A 14,056-nucleotide genomic window follows, 5' to 3' on the forward strand; every position below is an offset into this window, starting at 1 on the left:
TCTGTTTGGCTCTGTTTGTTTTCCACCAGAGCAAGCCGACCAAATCCTGTTGAGCAAACGTTCTGTTTTCTCTTCTGCTTAATGTACTGGTTGCCATGTTGTAGTATACCCCCCCCTATGGGGCTGCTCTGCATCATGTCTGCCAGGCTTTGCTTGCCGGACATGCTGTGGGATTTGCTACATGATGTTGTCGCAAAACTTGTATTTGCTCCTATTTTGGCTCACGTTGCTGCCCAGGAGCTCTATACAAGCCACAGTGAACTGAAGTAGAAATAAAACAAAGAACACAACATATTGTGTGGGCAGGGTTCCTGCTGTGTCATGGCTCTGCTGCATATGCTATAGTATAGCAAACACCTATATAGCGTATGCTATATAGGTGTTTGTGTGGTAACGGTGAGTCAAAGCCAGCGCGTGTCCTTTGAGTCATTTTGTGAGTTACCACCAGGGCATTCCCTGCTCACGCTCAACACACACAAAACATGCTTTGTATTGATGAATCATTCATCATTATTTGCGTACATAATGAGTTTGTGCTGTAAAATGCAGCTGCAATTATTGTCCGTATGCGTCTGGACAATGTATTGACGGTTGTTGCCGCGGTTATGCCTGTGTCGTTGATCTATCTGTTGTTTCTCAGCCCAGGGGGCACTGAGGATGGAATCTAGGATCAACATTGTTAGCCATGAAAAATGATCCAATGAATGAATGCTCAATGCTCACATCTCCCGGTTATTAATATACATACATAATGCCCTATATAGTGTACTGTCCCAACAGACATATAAATATAACTCAAGTTTAATCCTGCTATTGTTATATGAGTCAAACCAAACCTATAGTTGAGTCATATTGTGAATAAAGTTATGTTATGACCTTGAATAATATTGTTTTGTCATATTGTTAATAATGTTATGATAAGTTAGGACGTTATGGAGTTATATTATTGAGTCATATTGTGAACGTATACAAATCAATTATAGTAATATTCTTCCTATAGTTGAGTCAAGTTGTGTTTAGTCAATTGATTCAGCTGTCACTCTCGGGACTAATGTATTTGAAGGATTGAGGGAAATATTAGTCCATTTGATGTTCCCAAGCAAGTGCTTTGCAACCTGGTAATATGATCTGAGATGTGTCACTATGATTCATCATTATCACAACACACATTCAAATGTCCGTATCAAAGACACGTATGATCCTTGATTTTGATCCTGTGTGTGCATGTGCGTGTGTAAATATACATCAATATCACTCTGCGCTGTATATCATCAAGGGTGTTTTATTAGATGCTGCAAATATCCTTCAGGGACCCTGAACATATGTAACACATTTCAGTCATCACCATGAATATGCTTATCATCTTGAAACAAATGTGAAAGATATTTCAGATATTTCTGCATTTGAATGACCTATGTTGCCCAGCAATTTTTCAATGTTCCAGTTTTCATAACGGAGATAACATGATTTATAAGATAGACATCCATCCATCCATCCATCCATCCATCCATCAATTCATCCATCCATCACTCTGGCAAGATAGATGGAGTTTAACACACACTGGAAATGCTGTGTGTGCTGCGTGTGATCACATATGCAACAAGGTCACATGTGGGGTTGTGTTGCTTTGTATGCAGTTGTTGAGGCTTGACAAGATGCCGTACACAATTTTTGTTCATTCACGTTTCTTTGCAAATGACATGTCAATCGTCATCCCCCCGCCCCCCCCATAAAAGAAAGCCCATTGAAACCTGTGCTGTGTTACCAGGCGCTTTCATGATTATCATATTTGGGACTATTTATAAAAGATAATAGTGTCAAAACAAACTCTCCAAATGCAGGTGGGTGAGATAAGGGAGGAGAGGGAGGTGGAGGAGGCACATGGAGGCGTGGGCGCGGGTGAGGGTGAGGGTGGGGGGTTCAGGCATCCGCCCACCACCACAAAGTTGATACTCGGATGGAGAGATAGGAGGAGGAGGAGGAGGAGGAAAGAGATAGGGGGGCCGGGGAGGAGTGGGCGGAAGGGAAAGAGATTAGAATTTGGCACCGGTGGCGGGGTAGTGACAGATCTGAGGGGGTGAGGGGGGGAGGGGTGTCTGGACTTGGAGTGGCGTCTTTTGATGGAGAGATAGAATGGTAGAGATAGATAAGGCAACAGAGGAGAAGGAGTGGAGGAGAGAGGAGTCGTGGCTCGTGGGAGTCCACTGCTGGGCGCTTCCATTACATCCAACGCTCCCAGAGTAATCCCCCACCCCCAGCCCAGAGTGGACCGGAGGAGACGGGGGCCCTGTGTGTGTGTGTGTGTGTGTGTGTGTGTGTGTGTGTGAGTGTGTGTGTGTGTGTGTGTGTGTCAGGGTTGGAAATTAACTTTTCTTCACAATGGATTTCAAGATAAACAGTCGTATGCAGAAGTTGAAGTTGCAGAGTGTCAGATTGTGCCCGTCCTAGTGAGACGGACGGAGAAAGTCTGTGTTAAATGTTCGGTCAGAAAGTGTTGTGTCCACTGTCACTGTCACTGGCTGTGTGACTGCGTGATGCTACCTAGCCTAGAGTGGGAGGGGCTCCCAGAGTGTCGATAGTACGATTCTTGTAAACAAAGAGATAAGAAGGGTCAAGGTGTACCTGGGGTGGCTGCTGGGGGAGGAGGGCTTGAAGTGCAAAACACAGGCAGCCGTACTCAGAGTGGATTTAGTGGAAGAATCAGCAACAGAGAGACTGGGAGTGGAGTGAGTGGGAGAGGGGGGGGAGAGAGAGGGCGGGTGGAGTGAGTGGGAGGGGAGAGAGAGATGGGGGTGGAGTAAGTGGGAGATGGGGGGCTGGGGAAGGGGTGGGAGGGAGAGAGAGGTGGGGTAGAGTGAGTGTGAGAGGGGGGTTGGGGGAGGGAGGGAGGGAGAGAGGTGGGGAGAGGGGTGAAAAAAATCGAGGAAGAGAGGTAGAGGGAGCAATAAGAGAGAAAGAAAGAAAGATGGAGAGGTGGAAAATAATGGTGAGAAAGGGAGTGCAGAGGCAAGGTAGCACGCGGGCGATCAAGGAGAACCGGGGCATTAGTGTGTCTCTTTGCACACACAAAAAGCTGCCTTCTCCTCCTGGAGTGGGAGTGCTGGAGATGGAGTGAAGAGCAGAGGCCAAAGAGCCAGGTGGAGAGTTAAGGGTGGAGGAGGCTTCTTCTAAGCCAGCGATCAGGTTTCCTGGTGCTGTTTCCTGAGCCATGGGCCTTGGGGGTGTGTGGGGGGGGGCAGCTGGGCAGAATCAGAACCAAAAAAAAGGGTGGAAAGAAATGGGAGAAAGAAATGTGTATAATGTTTTTTATTTTGACCGACCAAAGAAAATGCGATATGGTTGAGATTACTTTTTTGTGTCAAATTTAATTATTATGGGGAAATAATTCTCTATTATTGTGTTGAGTGACAGGATGTTTGAAGGTCACACAGCTTGTTTTTGACCTCCTCTTCCTCTTTGATCGGCCTATTCAACCTGTCCTTCACTCAGAAAGACGTTGGTCAGAGGAGGGACTTCTGCATGACACACACACACACACACACACACACACACACACACACACACACACACACACACACACACACACACACACACACACACACACACACACACACACACACACACACACACACTATTTCCTGTGCCCTCTAGAAGGTTAAGCTATTGGTCCATTCTACACTCAGTGTTTGTAAACCCAGAGCGAGGGACAGGGCCCGCTCCCCCTAAAAGGAGAAGCCCCAACACACTTCAGCTCAGCCATATGTTAAAAGGCTTATTCTGTTCTGACCTCGCAGCCAGCCGTTCAGCACTGGCTCGCTGTACCGTTTTAAAAGGGGGGATTATATACAGAATAATCTCAGAACCAGATTTTATGAGTTGGGTCTTTTCATATGAAACTAGTCGAGTCAAGTGTATCATGTGTTTCTGGAGAGAAAAACAATTAGCTTGATGGCTGCGCCGTGTGATTTCCATTCTCCTCGTTTTTTCTGGGATTTTTATGCTAATGAGTCATGGCGCATTAAGAGATGAAACGATATTTAGAGTGTATCTTGTTTCTATAATTTGACACATTTCAGAGTTAAACAGTATTAAGTGGACAAACTGTAGGAGGCATGTGTTTTGATCATGAAATGTGATTGGTAGAAGTACGAGTGCTGAACGTCCATTGGTTACCTCCGAAAAAGATGCGACCCATGAGCTCATGTGATTGGTTGAGGAAGTATGGCTTGGATTTCAGTTGATGCAATAGAAACATAACATGGGGCACAGGATATACTAAAAATTAGGGTGATTGACCCCCAGCGTAACGGTTGGGGGTTCAAACCCTTAGTTCTACTTGTGGTGTCCGGTCATGGAGACAAAGGATAGATAAAAGCGTCTCCTAAATGCCCTAAATGTAAATGACGCCTCCAGGAAGGAGTCTATAGATAAAATTTGTGCGCTCCATTAACTCCATGGAGTGTATAAAATGGGTCAGAAACATACAGAAACAAACGTCAGCGCTAACGAGCAACAGAAACCTTGGAGCTCCAACACCGAGAACACAGCTAAACATAATGAGTCGTTAACACAGGTGACGGCCGTTTCATTAACGAGGAGACATCAGGGAGAGCCAGAGGGCAGGAGGCCCTGGAATGACACACGTAGTATCGGCTGATGTTAAACATGGAATCACTTGGGTTTGGTGTTGCTTATTTATTTTACGTTTATTTGACAGGGACAATGCACAATATATAAATGGGCCAGATTTTAGCCACAAGGCTAATTTACATCTGTTGTCCCTGGGCCCCATTTCCCGATAACGATGGATCCATGCTCGTACGATGGATCTCACGATGCATCGTTAATCTTAGGGGAGCGTTTCCCGAAACTCATTTTAACATGAACGTGCGTGCTCTGCTCTTACGACGTCGTAGGATTGTAGCTGTCTACTGACACGGTGCTGAAATGGGCTCCGTATGAGGGGGAGACGCAGGAATGTTGTTGGATTAAACTATTTTGTGGCAGCAAAAAAAAAAAAAAATCTCCCCATCAAGGCCAACAGCAGAGTAGCCTATGAAAAGAATAGACTAAGATGAATGCTACAAATATTAAAACACAATTGATTAGGTCTAGGCCGACATATGCTATATCAGTCCTAATCCTGAACGCACTGTGTGTACATTGTTTCACGGCATTTTCTCCCCTGAAATAATTCCATATTACAAAAATAAAAAATAGCATGTGTCTGTGTGACAACTATAGCATTTATTTAAATGTGCTGATTTCTGAAACATGCTTTGCGCCGCAAAGAGACTTTCTCTGATTCCGCAGAAGGTTTCATTCATTCAGTGATTTGCGCGCCGCGCACTCTCTAGAAACTTTGGTGTCAACGTTAAAAATGCAACGTTCCATTCATTCATTATCATTCAAACGCAGAGGCATTGACACGGCTATTGCTGTTGCTGGTCTAGATCGATTCCTGCCCATATTGTTGGGCAGGGGTATGATGATGTGGGCAATTCGCAGCACAGTTTCCCACAGCAGTCTACGTTCACTGCAGAAACCACGCTCTCAACTTGGCGATTGTGCACTCCACTAAGGTCAGGGATGTTCGTAACTGTCTAGACACGGTCCAATAAATAGTGAACATCACAACTTCACCGACGCGCCTACAGTGCTTTATGGCAAACAATCGCAACAAAAAACGCCTGCAGAAATTATCCGACATCCGCTGGTCTCAGCATGATTCATGTACAGTATGTCTTCTGTCATTGATCAATATGAGGACATTTTAACCACGATGGTTGAATTAAAATCAGAGGCAGACAGCAAGTGCCGCTCGCAAGCGACCTCCCACACGAGCAACGGAATCATTTTATTTTATTTTATTATATGCCTTGTGATAGGGTTGCCTTGTGACGTGGCGTTTCATCGGTACATTTATTTTTGGAATTTTAAATTGCTGCAATAAATTATATTTGTGTTGATTTCTAACATGTCTCTGTCTTTGCTGTTTAAATCTAACAGTAGTCTACGAGTAATATATATGCGCGAACCACTGTTTTTGGGGTATTGCGAAATAGTGCCAGCTGGACATTCAGTGGTATTGGATGACGTGTTTTAATAAAACACATCCAATACATGGAATGTCCAGCTGGTGACTCCACTGAGGCTATAGTAACGATGCATCCTAGTGCTTAACGAGTACCCCTGTAGCCGTCGTTAGCTACAAGGGTTTTAATGACGTCGTTACGCAACGATGCTTTCGGGAAACGGTCTGATAATTCTGCGATGATCGTACGACGGTTTTAACGACGTCGTTAGGCTAACGATGCTTTCGGGAAACGGGGCCCTGGACAGGAGTTGATGTTATAAGTCAAATTAAAAGACAACATGTATTGAGTTGGGACAATGACCCAAACACACATGACACAATGAGTTGGGACAATGACCCAAACAGACATCAGTGATGCAGAGTAATAAAATTGAGTAATGAAAAAAATAAAAAACATGAAATAAGATGAGAAAAAACACAGAGACAAGAATCAATGACTAGAAATGTTCACAACGTTGGTTTGCCTTCAACCATTTCTTAAGGCCTAATTTAAAGGTGGTAAGTGTGGCGCTTTGTCTAATACTATCAGGGATTCTATTCCACAACCCTGATGTTTTCACTGAGAAAGCAGTTTGGCCAAAGGTAGAATGCCTAAACACACTTGTGCAATCCCACCTAGATGATGCTCTTGTGTTCCTTATGTCGCTTGTGGGTCTACGAAGTCTCACAAATTGTTTAAGGGGTGGTGGTGCAAGATTATTAATAATTTTGAAAAATAAACAGGTGTTTGAAAAGAAAAGAAAATTGTCCAAAGTAAATAAACCATACTTCTGTATGATAGTACAGTGATGGTAGCTGTACGACTTTTTGTCCAGAATTTTCAGTGCTTGTTTATACACTTTATACATTAATGACATGGCGGTTGAGTTTGCTTGGGACCAGGTGGTCAAGCAATATGAGATGTGTGTTAAAATCATAGAATGAAAATAAAGTATAGCTGCCTCTGTAGTCATCTGATTCCTAATCATCTTAAAATTAAAGAGATTTCTTTTAACTTCTGTATTTAAAAGTGTTTTAAGTATTTAAAATCATCTCGTGAAGAAAAGTACATGCAAACTGTTTTTGAGGTACATTTTGGGGGACTACTTTCTCAGCAGCAGCGGAATTTCCCTTTGCTCCGGTGTAGCAACCAATTCACTACAGCAGAAGGTAAACAGAGAAGCGCACTCAAGGTAATATCAGTCCGCCACCGTAGCTTGCTTCCAACTATAGGGATTATAAACTAAACGCAATGCGATGCAAGGGTAAGTTTATTTCTAACACTATTCTATCAACACAGACATTTACATCGATAGTCGGGCATAGGGATGGGGATCGTTAATATTTATTGATATCGATACCTTTATCGATACTCCTTATCGATACCACTATCGATACTTTTCTATTTGGTGGAAAGACGACGCAACAATATGTTTTTAACAGAACTGGTTAATGTATTGTCTACTGTCACTTTTCATCATGTTTTTAGTGATTAGTAAAATATTTATGAAATAAATAATTGTATTTTAAATTAAGTCATTTTTAATAAATATTGGCATCAGTAGTTTAATTATATATTCTAAAATGATTAGAGCACTATACAACTGTATTACTCATGTTTCTCGCCAAAAACTCAATTTTCCTTTTCTTTACGTTACACTTGAACGCATCATGATAACCGAATAGTCGTTTTACTGAGCCAACCTGAACACATCATCACGCAGCACGTCTGAAACTTTATTTACTTTTCAAGCTAACTAGCAATTGGATTACTATTTTTAACTGACGGGACAAGCTACAAAGTCTGTGTGTGCGCTTACCGCTGGTACTTTGAGTGGATGATGAAGACGTGTGGTAGTCTGTGGTACGGCGGCAGCAGCAGGAGGAGGAGGAGACAGAGTCTTTTCAACCCGGAGACAGTCGAAGGTACTGCATTTGGCCTTTATTTGATGCACAATGCTAATGTGCTTGGCCATTGAGGTTGTGTCCCCCCTTTGCAAGAAATGATTTTGCAAAATAAGTTGCATTTCGCTTCCTCTTTAAGTTTGAGCTTGGTAAAATGAAGCCAAACTGTAGACCTTTTCGCCCGTTCAGCCATCCTCGACGACGTTAACTGCCAGACTTCACTTGTTTTACTTTTAATACCTGTTCGCTTACAATTTCATTCAAAAACATTGGTGGACATGCTGCAGTGATTGGATTGATTAGATTTAAATGCCATGACGCGACTTGAGGGACACACAATTACGTTACAGGACCTACGGGAGAAAAAAAAAACGACTCGATAGTGGTATGGATAAGCCCAAACGTTATTGATTTTTGGGTTTTGAAAAAAGTGGAACCGGGTCCTTGATAGAACCAGGTTGCGATCCTCATCCCTAGTCGGGCATTATAATTGGTTTGCCTCGGGAGCAGTGGCGTCACTAGGCTGTTTTATTCGGGGCTAAAGCGCTCTCTCTCTCTCTCTCTCTCTCTCTCTCTCTCTCTCTCTCTCTCTCTCTCTCTCTCTCTCTCTCTCTCTCTCTCTCTCTCTCTCTCTCTCTCTCTCTCTCTCTCTCTCTCTCTCTCTCTCTCTCTCTCTCTCTCTCTCTCTCTCTTCCTTCCCCCCCCCCGTCAACAATCTCGCGTCCTCCCGCGATCGCTCGATACCCCCCACTGAGCCCCGGATGTTTAAGAAACCTAGAATCGCGCCTGCTCGGGAGTGGGTAAAACTGTTTTTATTGGCAGGCTAGCAGTTCCCCTCGAGTTGCGCTAGCCTAGCACCAGCGATTTCTGCAACTAGAAGGACTGAATGAAAAGTGTTGAAAACGGTCTCCAATGATAAATAACACACTGGCTCACTTGGAAATGAGACCCGATGTCCAAAATCCTGAACTACCCCTTTAACATTGAATAAGCTCTGCCTGGTTGAAGAAGAAAAAATACCATATACTGGTCAGGGAGGCTGGGACTCAAGATTATTGATCTAAAGTCTGATGTGTGAATACACATCAGACTTTAGATCAATAATCTTGAATCTGATAGCAGGCCAGCTGAAATCAGGGTGAACAGGGCTTTCTCTTTGCTTTCTCTTGCTTTGTGTTTGTTTTGACCAACTGTCAACCAAATGTCGCTGGAGGCAGAGATCTGTAATTGGCAAACAGCAACACAAACTCGGCCAGCACTAGTAAAGTTCTCCTGGTGGAAAAGACAATCACGCTTTAACATCCTGTCCAGACACCAACATTGTTTGTTAAAGCGTCTGTAAAGCCTCTAATCAACACCGGGTGGACCGGCCGCTGTAGAAACACACTTCTTCAAATCCTCTGGAAGCTCCAGTCACTCGCGATGGTTGCAAATAAGTTTGTCTTCGGGAGAAGATCTCTCGTCACAGAACATCAAGGCGTGACTCCACCTCCTGTCAGTCATTGGCTTCCGGCCTGGCTCTGTCCCGCCTCCCACCTGTCACTCACCACAGTCTCCTTCCTTCTCCATCAGGGCTGAAGTTCCGTGAGGTCCTGATTAACGTGTCGCGGCAGCAGGTGGAGGACTTCCACGGGCCCGAGGACTACTGGTGTCTGTGTGTCGCCTGGAGCCACCTGGGGACGTCCAAGAGCCGCAAGGCCAGCGTCCGCATCGCATGTGAGTTGGAGGGGGGGGGGGGTGTGTGTGTGTGTGTTTTTTGTATTAAAAGTTTGTCTGTATGTGTTTAAAGTTTAGTCTTTGTTTGGATTAACTGCTGACTATTGTGTTTATACTGTATATGTTTTTTAATGGTGTTTGTGTGTGTTAGTGTTAATGTGTGTGTTTAAAGCTTTGTCTATGTAGCACATTCATTCATGTATATAAGCTGTGTGTGTGTGTGTGTGTGTGTGTGTGTCCTTGTAAGTGGTGTCTCCTGATCCGCTCTGCTCTGATGTTTCCTTCCAGACCTGAGGAAGAACTTTGAGCAGGACCCCCAGGGCACCGAGGTGCCTCTTAAGGGCATGATCCTGCTGCACTGCCGGCCCCCAGAGGGCGTGCCATTGGCCGAGGTACGGTCCCTCCCCTTTCTCCCCCACCTCCCATTATATCAGTAATGTAGTGATCAGTTTTGTAGTAATACATCAGTAATATAGTAATATTGTAGTATATCAGTAATAAAGTAATACATCAATTATACAGTAATATAGTAAAATATCAGTAATATAGTAATATGTCTGTTATGTAGTAATATATCAGTAATATAGTAATATGTCAGTAATATACCGTTATTGAAACCACAAGCATTGTGTGTATTTTATGTTTTGCAGCAGAGAGGACGTGTTGCAAAAACGTATTAAGATGGATCTGTGTGTCTCTCGTGATCCCCACTACCTTCTCTTGTCCTCTCTCTCTCTCTCTCTCTCTCTCTCTCTCTCTCTCTCTCTCTCTCTCTCTCTCTCTCTCTCTCTCTCTCTATATATATATATATATATATATATATAGGGATGCACCGAAAATGAGGAAACCAAGGCCGAAACACCGAAATAAATTATTATGCCAATTATTAGTAGGCCTACCATTGCATTTATAGCTATGACTGTGTACTAACCTCACAAAAATCAAGGCATTGCAATTCAAAGAATAAATCAATTATTAAAAGTATAAAACTATTTATTTAGCACTGAAAAAACAACAACACCGTTTTCCGTTTTGGACTTTGCAGACGGTCCCTAAGCTCGCGGCTGACAGCCGACAGCTCATAGAAGCTGTCTCATAGCGAGCCGTCGCTAAAGATGGTTTGTTTGGATGAAAACAAGGTTGTAGCTGGTTCTCTAGATTACTGCATTTAGTCTTTTTCAGATATATGGAAATATGCCCACACCGCAGACATGTTGGCGCAGAGGCGCTTATCCAGACAAGCGTGTGCTGGCCGCAGTTTTTGTTTACGTCATCACAATTTCCTGTTTCGGCCGTGTTGGTTCAGTGATAAAAGTGTTTCGGCCGGCCGAAAATTTTCGGTGGCCGAAATTTCGGTGCATCCCTAATATATTGTAGCAACTCCCGTGGGTGTGGGGTTTCCACGCCACCAAGTCAAAGAGACAGAACCAACACACACACACAGGCACGGTATTATGTTGTTCAATGGTTTTTATTTACCCACGTTATCAGTCCGATTGTCCAGTGTCCAGGGGTCGTCACCAGAAGGGTTCTCAAACAAAGCAGTCGGTACACAGTGGGGTTAATCAGACGGTCCAGGTCACAACGGGTAATCAATCCAATTTCCACCTGTCTCTCTCTCGTCGGCGGCGGTACAATACTACCAGAGGCTCACACAGACGCTCTCTGTCGGTTGCTAGCCCTCGCCCCTCCGTGTGGTAGCTTGCTTTCCCCTTTAACCCCAAGCACTCCTGCTTAATGATCCTCAGGCTTGCATCGTTCAAGGGAGGAAGTCCATGTAAGGCTTGGGGGTGGAGCCAGCAGGCTGCCAGATATCTCCATTCAATTACCTCTCCCCTCACTCCTCCCTGCCGTCTGCCACAATATGTTATATATATAATATATATATATATACAGTGTATATATATATTATTAATAATGGCATTGATCGCTGTGTGGATTATGAAACAAAAAGCGACAATATTAAACTGTGCCACACTGAGCTCCTCCATATAGCCGGCTCTCCATCTGTCTCCGGACGCGTTCTCAAAGATGTATCAGACTGCTACCTTTTTGTTTCTGTGTGTGTCTGTGTGTAATGAAAGATTCACAACGCACAAATGGAGTATTGGTGTACACCCCCACTCCCTCTCCCCGACCACTCAATAGTGCAACACCTCATGCATCATTCATAGAAACTCAGGCTAACAAAGAATGTTTTCAGTAAATAATGCAACAACAAATATGTCCCTTCTCTGGGTATTGCCATAGCAATGCCCAGGATAATATCCACATCCAGGCTTTGTGGTTGTACCTTCCCTCACCCCCCACCCACACTGGTTTGAGGGTGTCTGAGAAGTGGATACTGTGGGAGTGTATCAGGCAGCTCTGGGACAGTGGGTAGAGGAGGAACATGAATCTTAACATACAGTCTGAGAACAAGGACGAAGCTGCAGTGTTTTGTAGCGGGATCGTGTAGGACAGAGGTTCATAACCTCAGGGTCGGGACCCTACTCTGGTTCCCCTGAGATGCACATGGGGTCGCAGGGGATTGCAGACGTAAGCGTTAGATGTTTGATGAGCCGTTTTAGCAAACTTTTAAAATCTCATAGACGCCCTGATTATAAGAAATAACTGTCTATTGATTCCTAGCCAGGATCAAACTGCCTCTAATCACTTAGTGTGTGATGGAGCGATGCAATGAACTCTACCAGGACGTAGATGTTATAATTGTTTTTTTGTAGGTAAAAACAATCAAAACAATGTGTTCATGAAAGTTGAAGTTGGGGTCACCAACATTTCCAGAGCTAGAAGTGGGGTCACGGGCCAAAAACAGTTGGGACCCAATGTCTGTGTGTCTGTTTCACTCCCAGTTGAAGGGTTCTTTGACGTCGGCAGCCTACCCTTAATCGCCCTTGTGCGAGACGCCGAACCCTGACCTACTGTTGACATGTATTCTCAACTGTGTTCAGTCTGTAGCGTGCTTTGGATACTTTGGATACTTTGTGTCTTCTGAATGACTCCATGGTAGTGTGAGTCATTCAGAGTCCTCTACATTCAGAGACAGGTTTAGTGTTTTTGTTCAGGTTCTGGCATCTGTTGCAGCGTTGGGCGATTTGTTTAATTGCTAAACTATATTTGAGCCCAAGACACGGCAGATATCGACTTATTTAGCTTATTTTGTTCCAGGGTCTTGCATCTGTTATAGCATTGTGATCATTTGTTTAAATGCTCAACACAATGACACAACGGTCGACTGAACCACATTTACATATTCTAATGTTTGCTTTTGTCACAAATGTTATTTTTGCAACTATTATTTATTTATTTTGGCCAGAAGCTAGCATCATTTTATTTTTTTATTTTTTCCTGGCGCACAAATTCAGTCATTTAGCTGCAGTACCTGCTGTTGTTCTCGAGGGAAACCACATCAAACTGCAGGGAAACAGGGATAGAGTCTGGTCATGGAGAGGAGAGACTAGCTAAGCCAACTAATATTATGCTGCCAACCTACTAATGGTGTGGTTCTGGGTGTGTGGGGTGGGTAGGGGGCGGTTGTTGGGTGTTAATACTCACTGGGATGATTTTTATGTTAATGAAACCGGAGACAATGGTGTTAGCAGCCATGATATTGATAGAGGTAATAATCCCAACGTCAGTCAGACGCAGGGTGGGGATAATGTATCGCCTCTGAGCGGCTCAAGTCTGCATTTTGGAGCAATTTAATTTGCCCAAAGACCCAAAGATGGTGGAATCTCTCCGACTGACTGAACCTTTTATGGCAGCGGAGTGAAACAATAGACCCCGGGATGCATGATGATTCAGTTCAATAGTTGGAGGTGCCGTCACAGCGACAGTAGGGAGAGTTTCAAGGTTTTTATTAATAATCTCTCGCCCTCTGTGTTCTCCCCTTTACAGATATAGATATGATGTGAGCAAAATCCAATATTACTGGAGGACAACTGTATTTTTATAGATCATTTCAAAGAAGCTTTAGTAAAGAGAGAATTAATTCAATGCCGGTATAGGTTTGTATGTGATTTTATATATACTTTGAGGGTAATCATCATGCTCAGTCCTCTCATACTCTCAATGAGCCTTCTCTATGACCACCCACCAAAAGACAGACAAACAAACATCAGTTTCCATCCATTAAACCCTCATTACCAGCCCTGGGGTTTTGCACCCTAAAGGGATTCATCACTTCCAATGTAATTATGATGTGATGAAAACAAACATTTCCTCAGACGGACGGGGTGGGATTTCACCCCAAGGACACGGAGAAGATTGTGACACTTCCTGACGTGGTTCAGAGTGCCCTCCTGGTGTCATTCAGATTGGCTTGGATTTGTTGATCTGATTTCACTGAAACTCATCGCA

General features: G+C 43.8%; 1 protein-coding gene across 1 annotated transcript in view; it reads left to right on the top strand.

Moving 5' to 3' along the window:
• Window positions 1-7,917: 7,917 nt before the first annotated feature.
• LOC311367627 (netrin receptor UNC5D-like) overlaps window positions 7,918-14,056 on the top strand; it is a gene marked incomplete at its 5' end in the record, with an annotated part of 54,443 nt that continues 48,304 nt past the window's right edge. Inside the window, 3 exons of the mRNA XM_084486440.1 lie at window positions 7,918-8,002; window positions 9,554-9,697; window positions 9,986-10,089. Of these exons, the coding sequence (XP_084342566.1) occupies window positions 7,918-8,002; window positions 9,554-9,697; window positions 9,986-10,089 (333 nt within the window). The remainder of the gene's footprint in view (window positions 8,003-9,553; window positions 9,698-9,985; window positions 10,090-14,056) is intronic.

This window comes from Micromesistius poutassou, assembly GCF_964030765.1.
Source record: "Micromesistius poutassou genome assembly, chromosome: 22".
Lineage (NCBI taxonomy): Eukaryota > Metazoa > Chordata > Actinopteri > Gadiformes > Gadidae > Micromesistius > Micromesistius poutassou.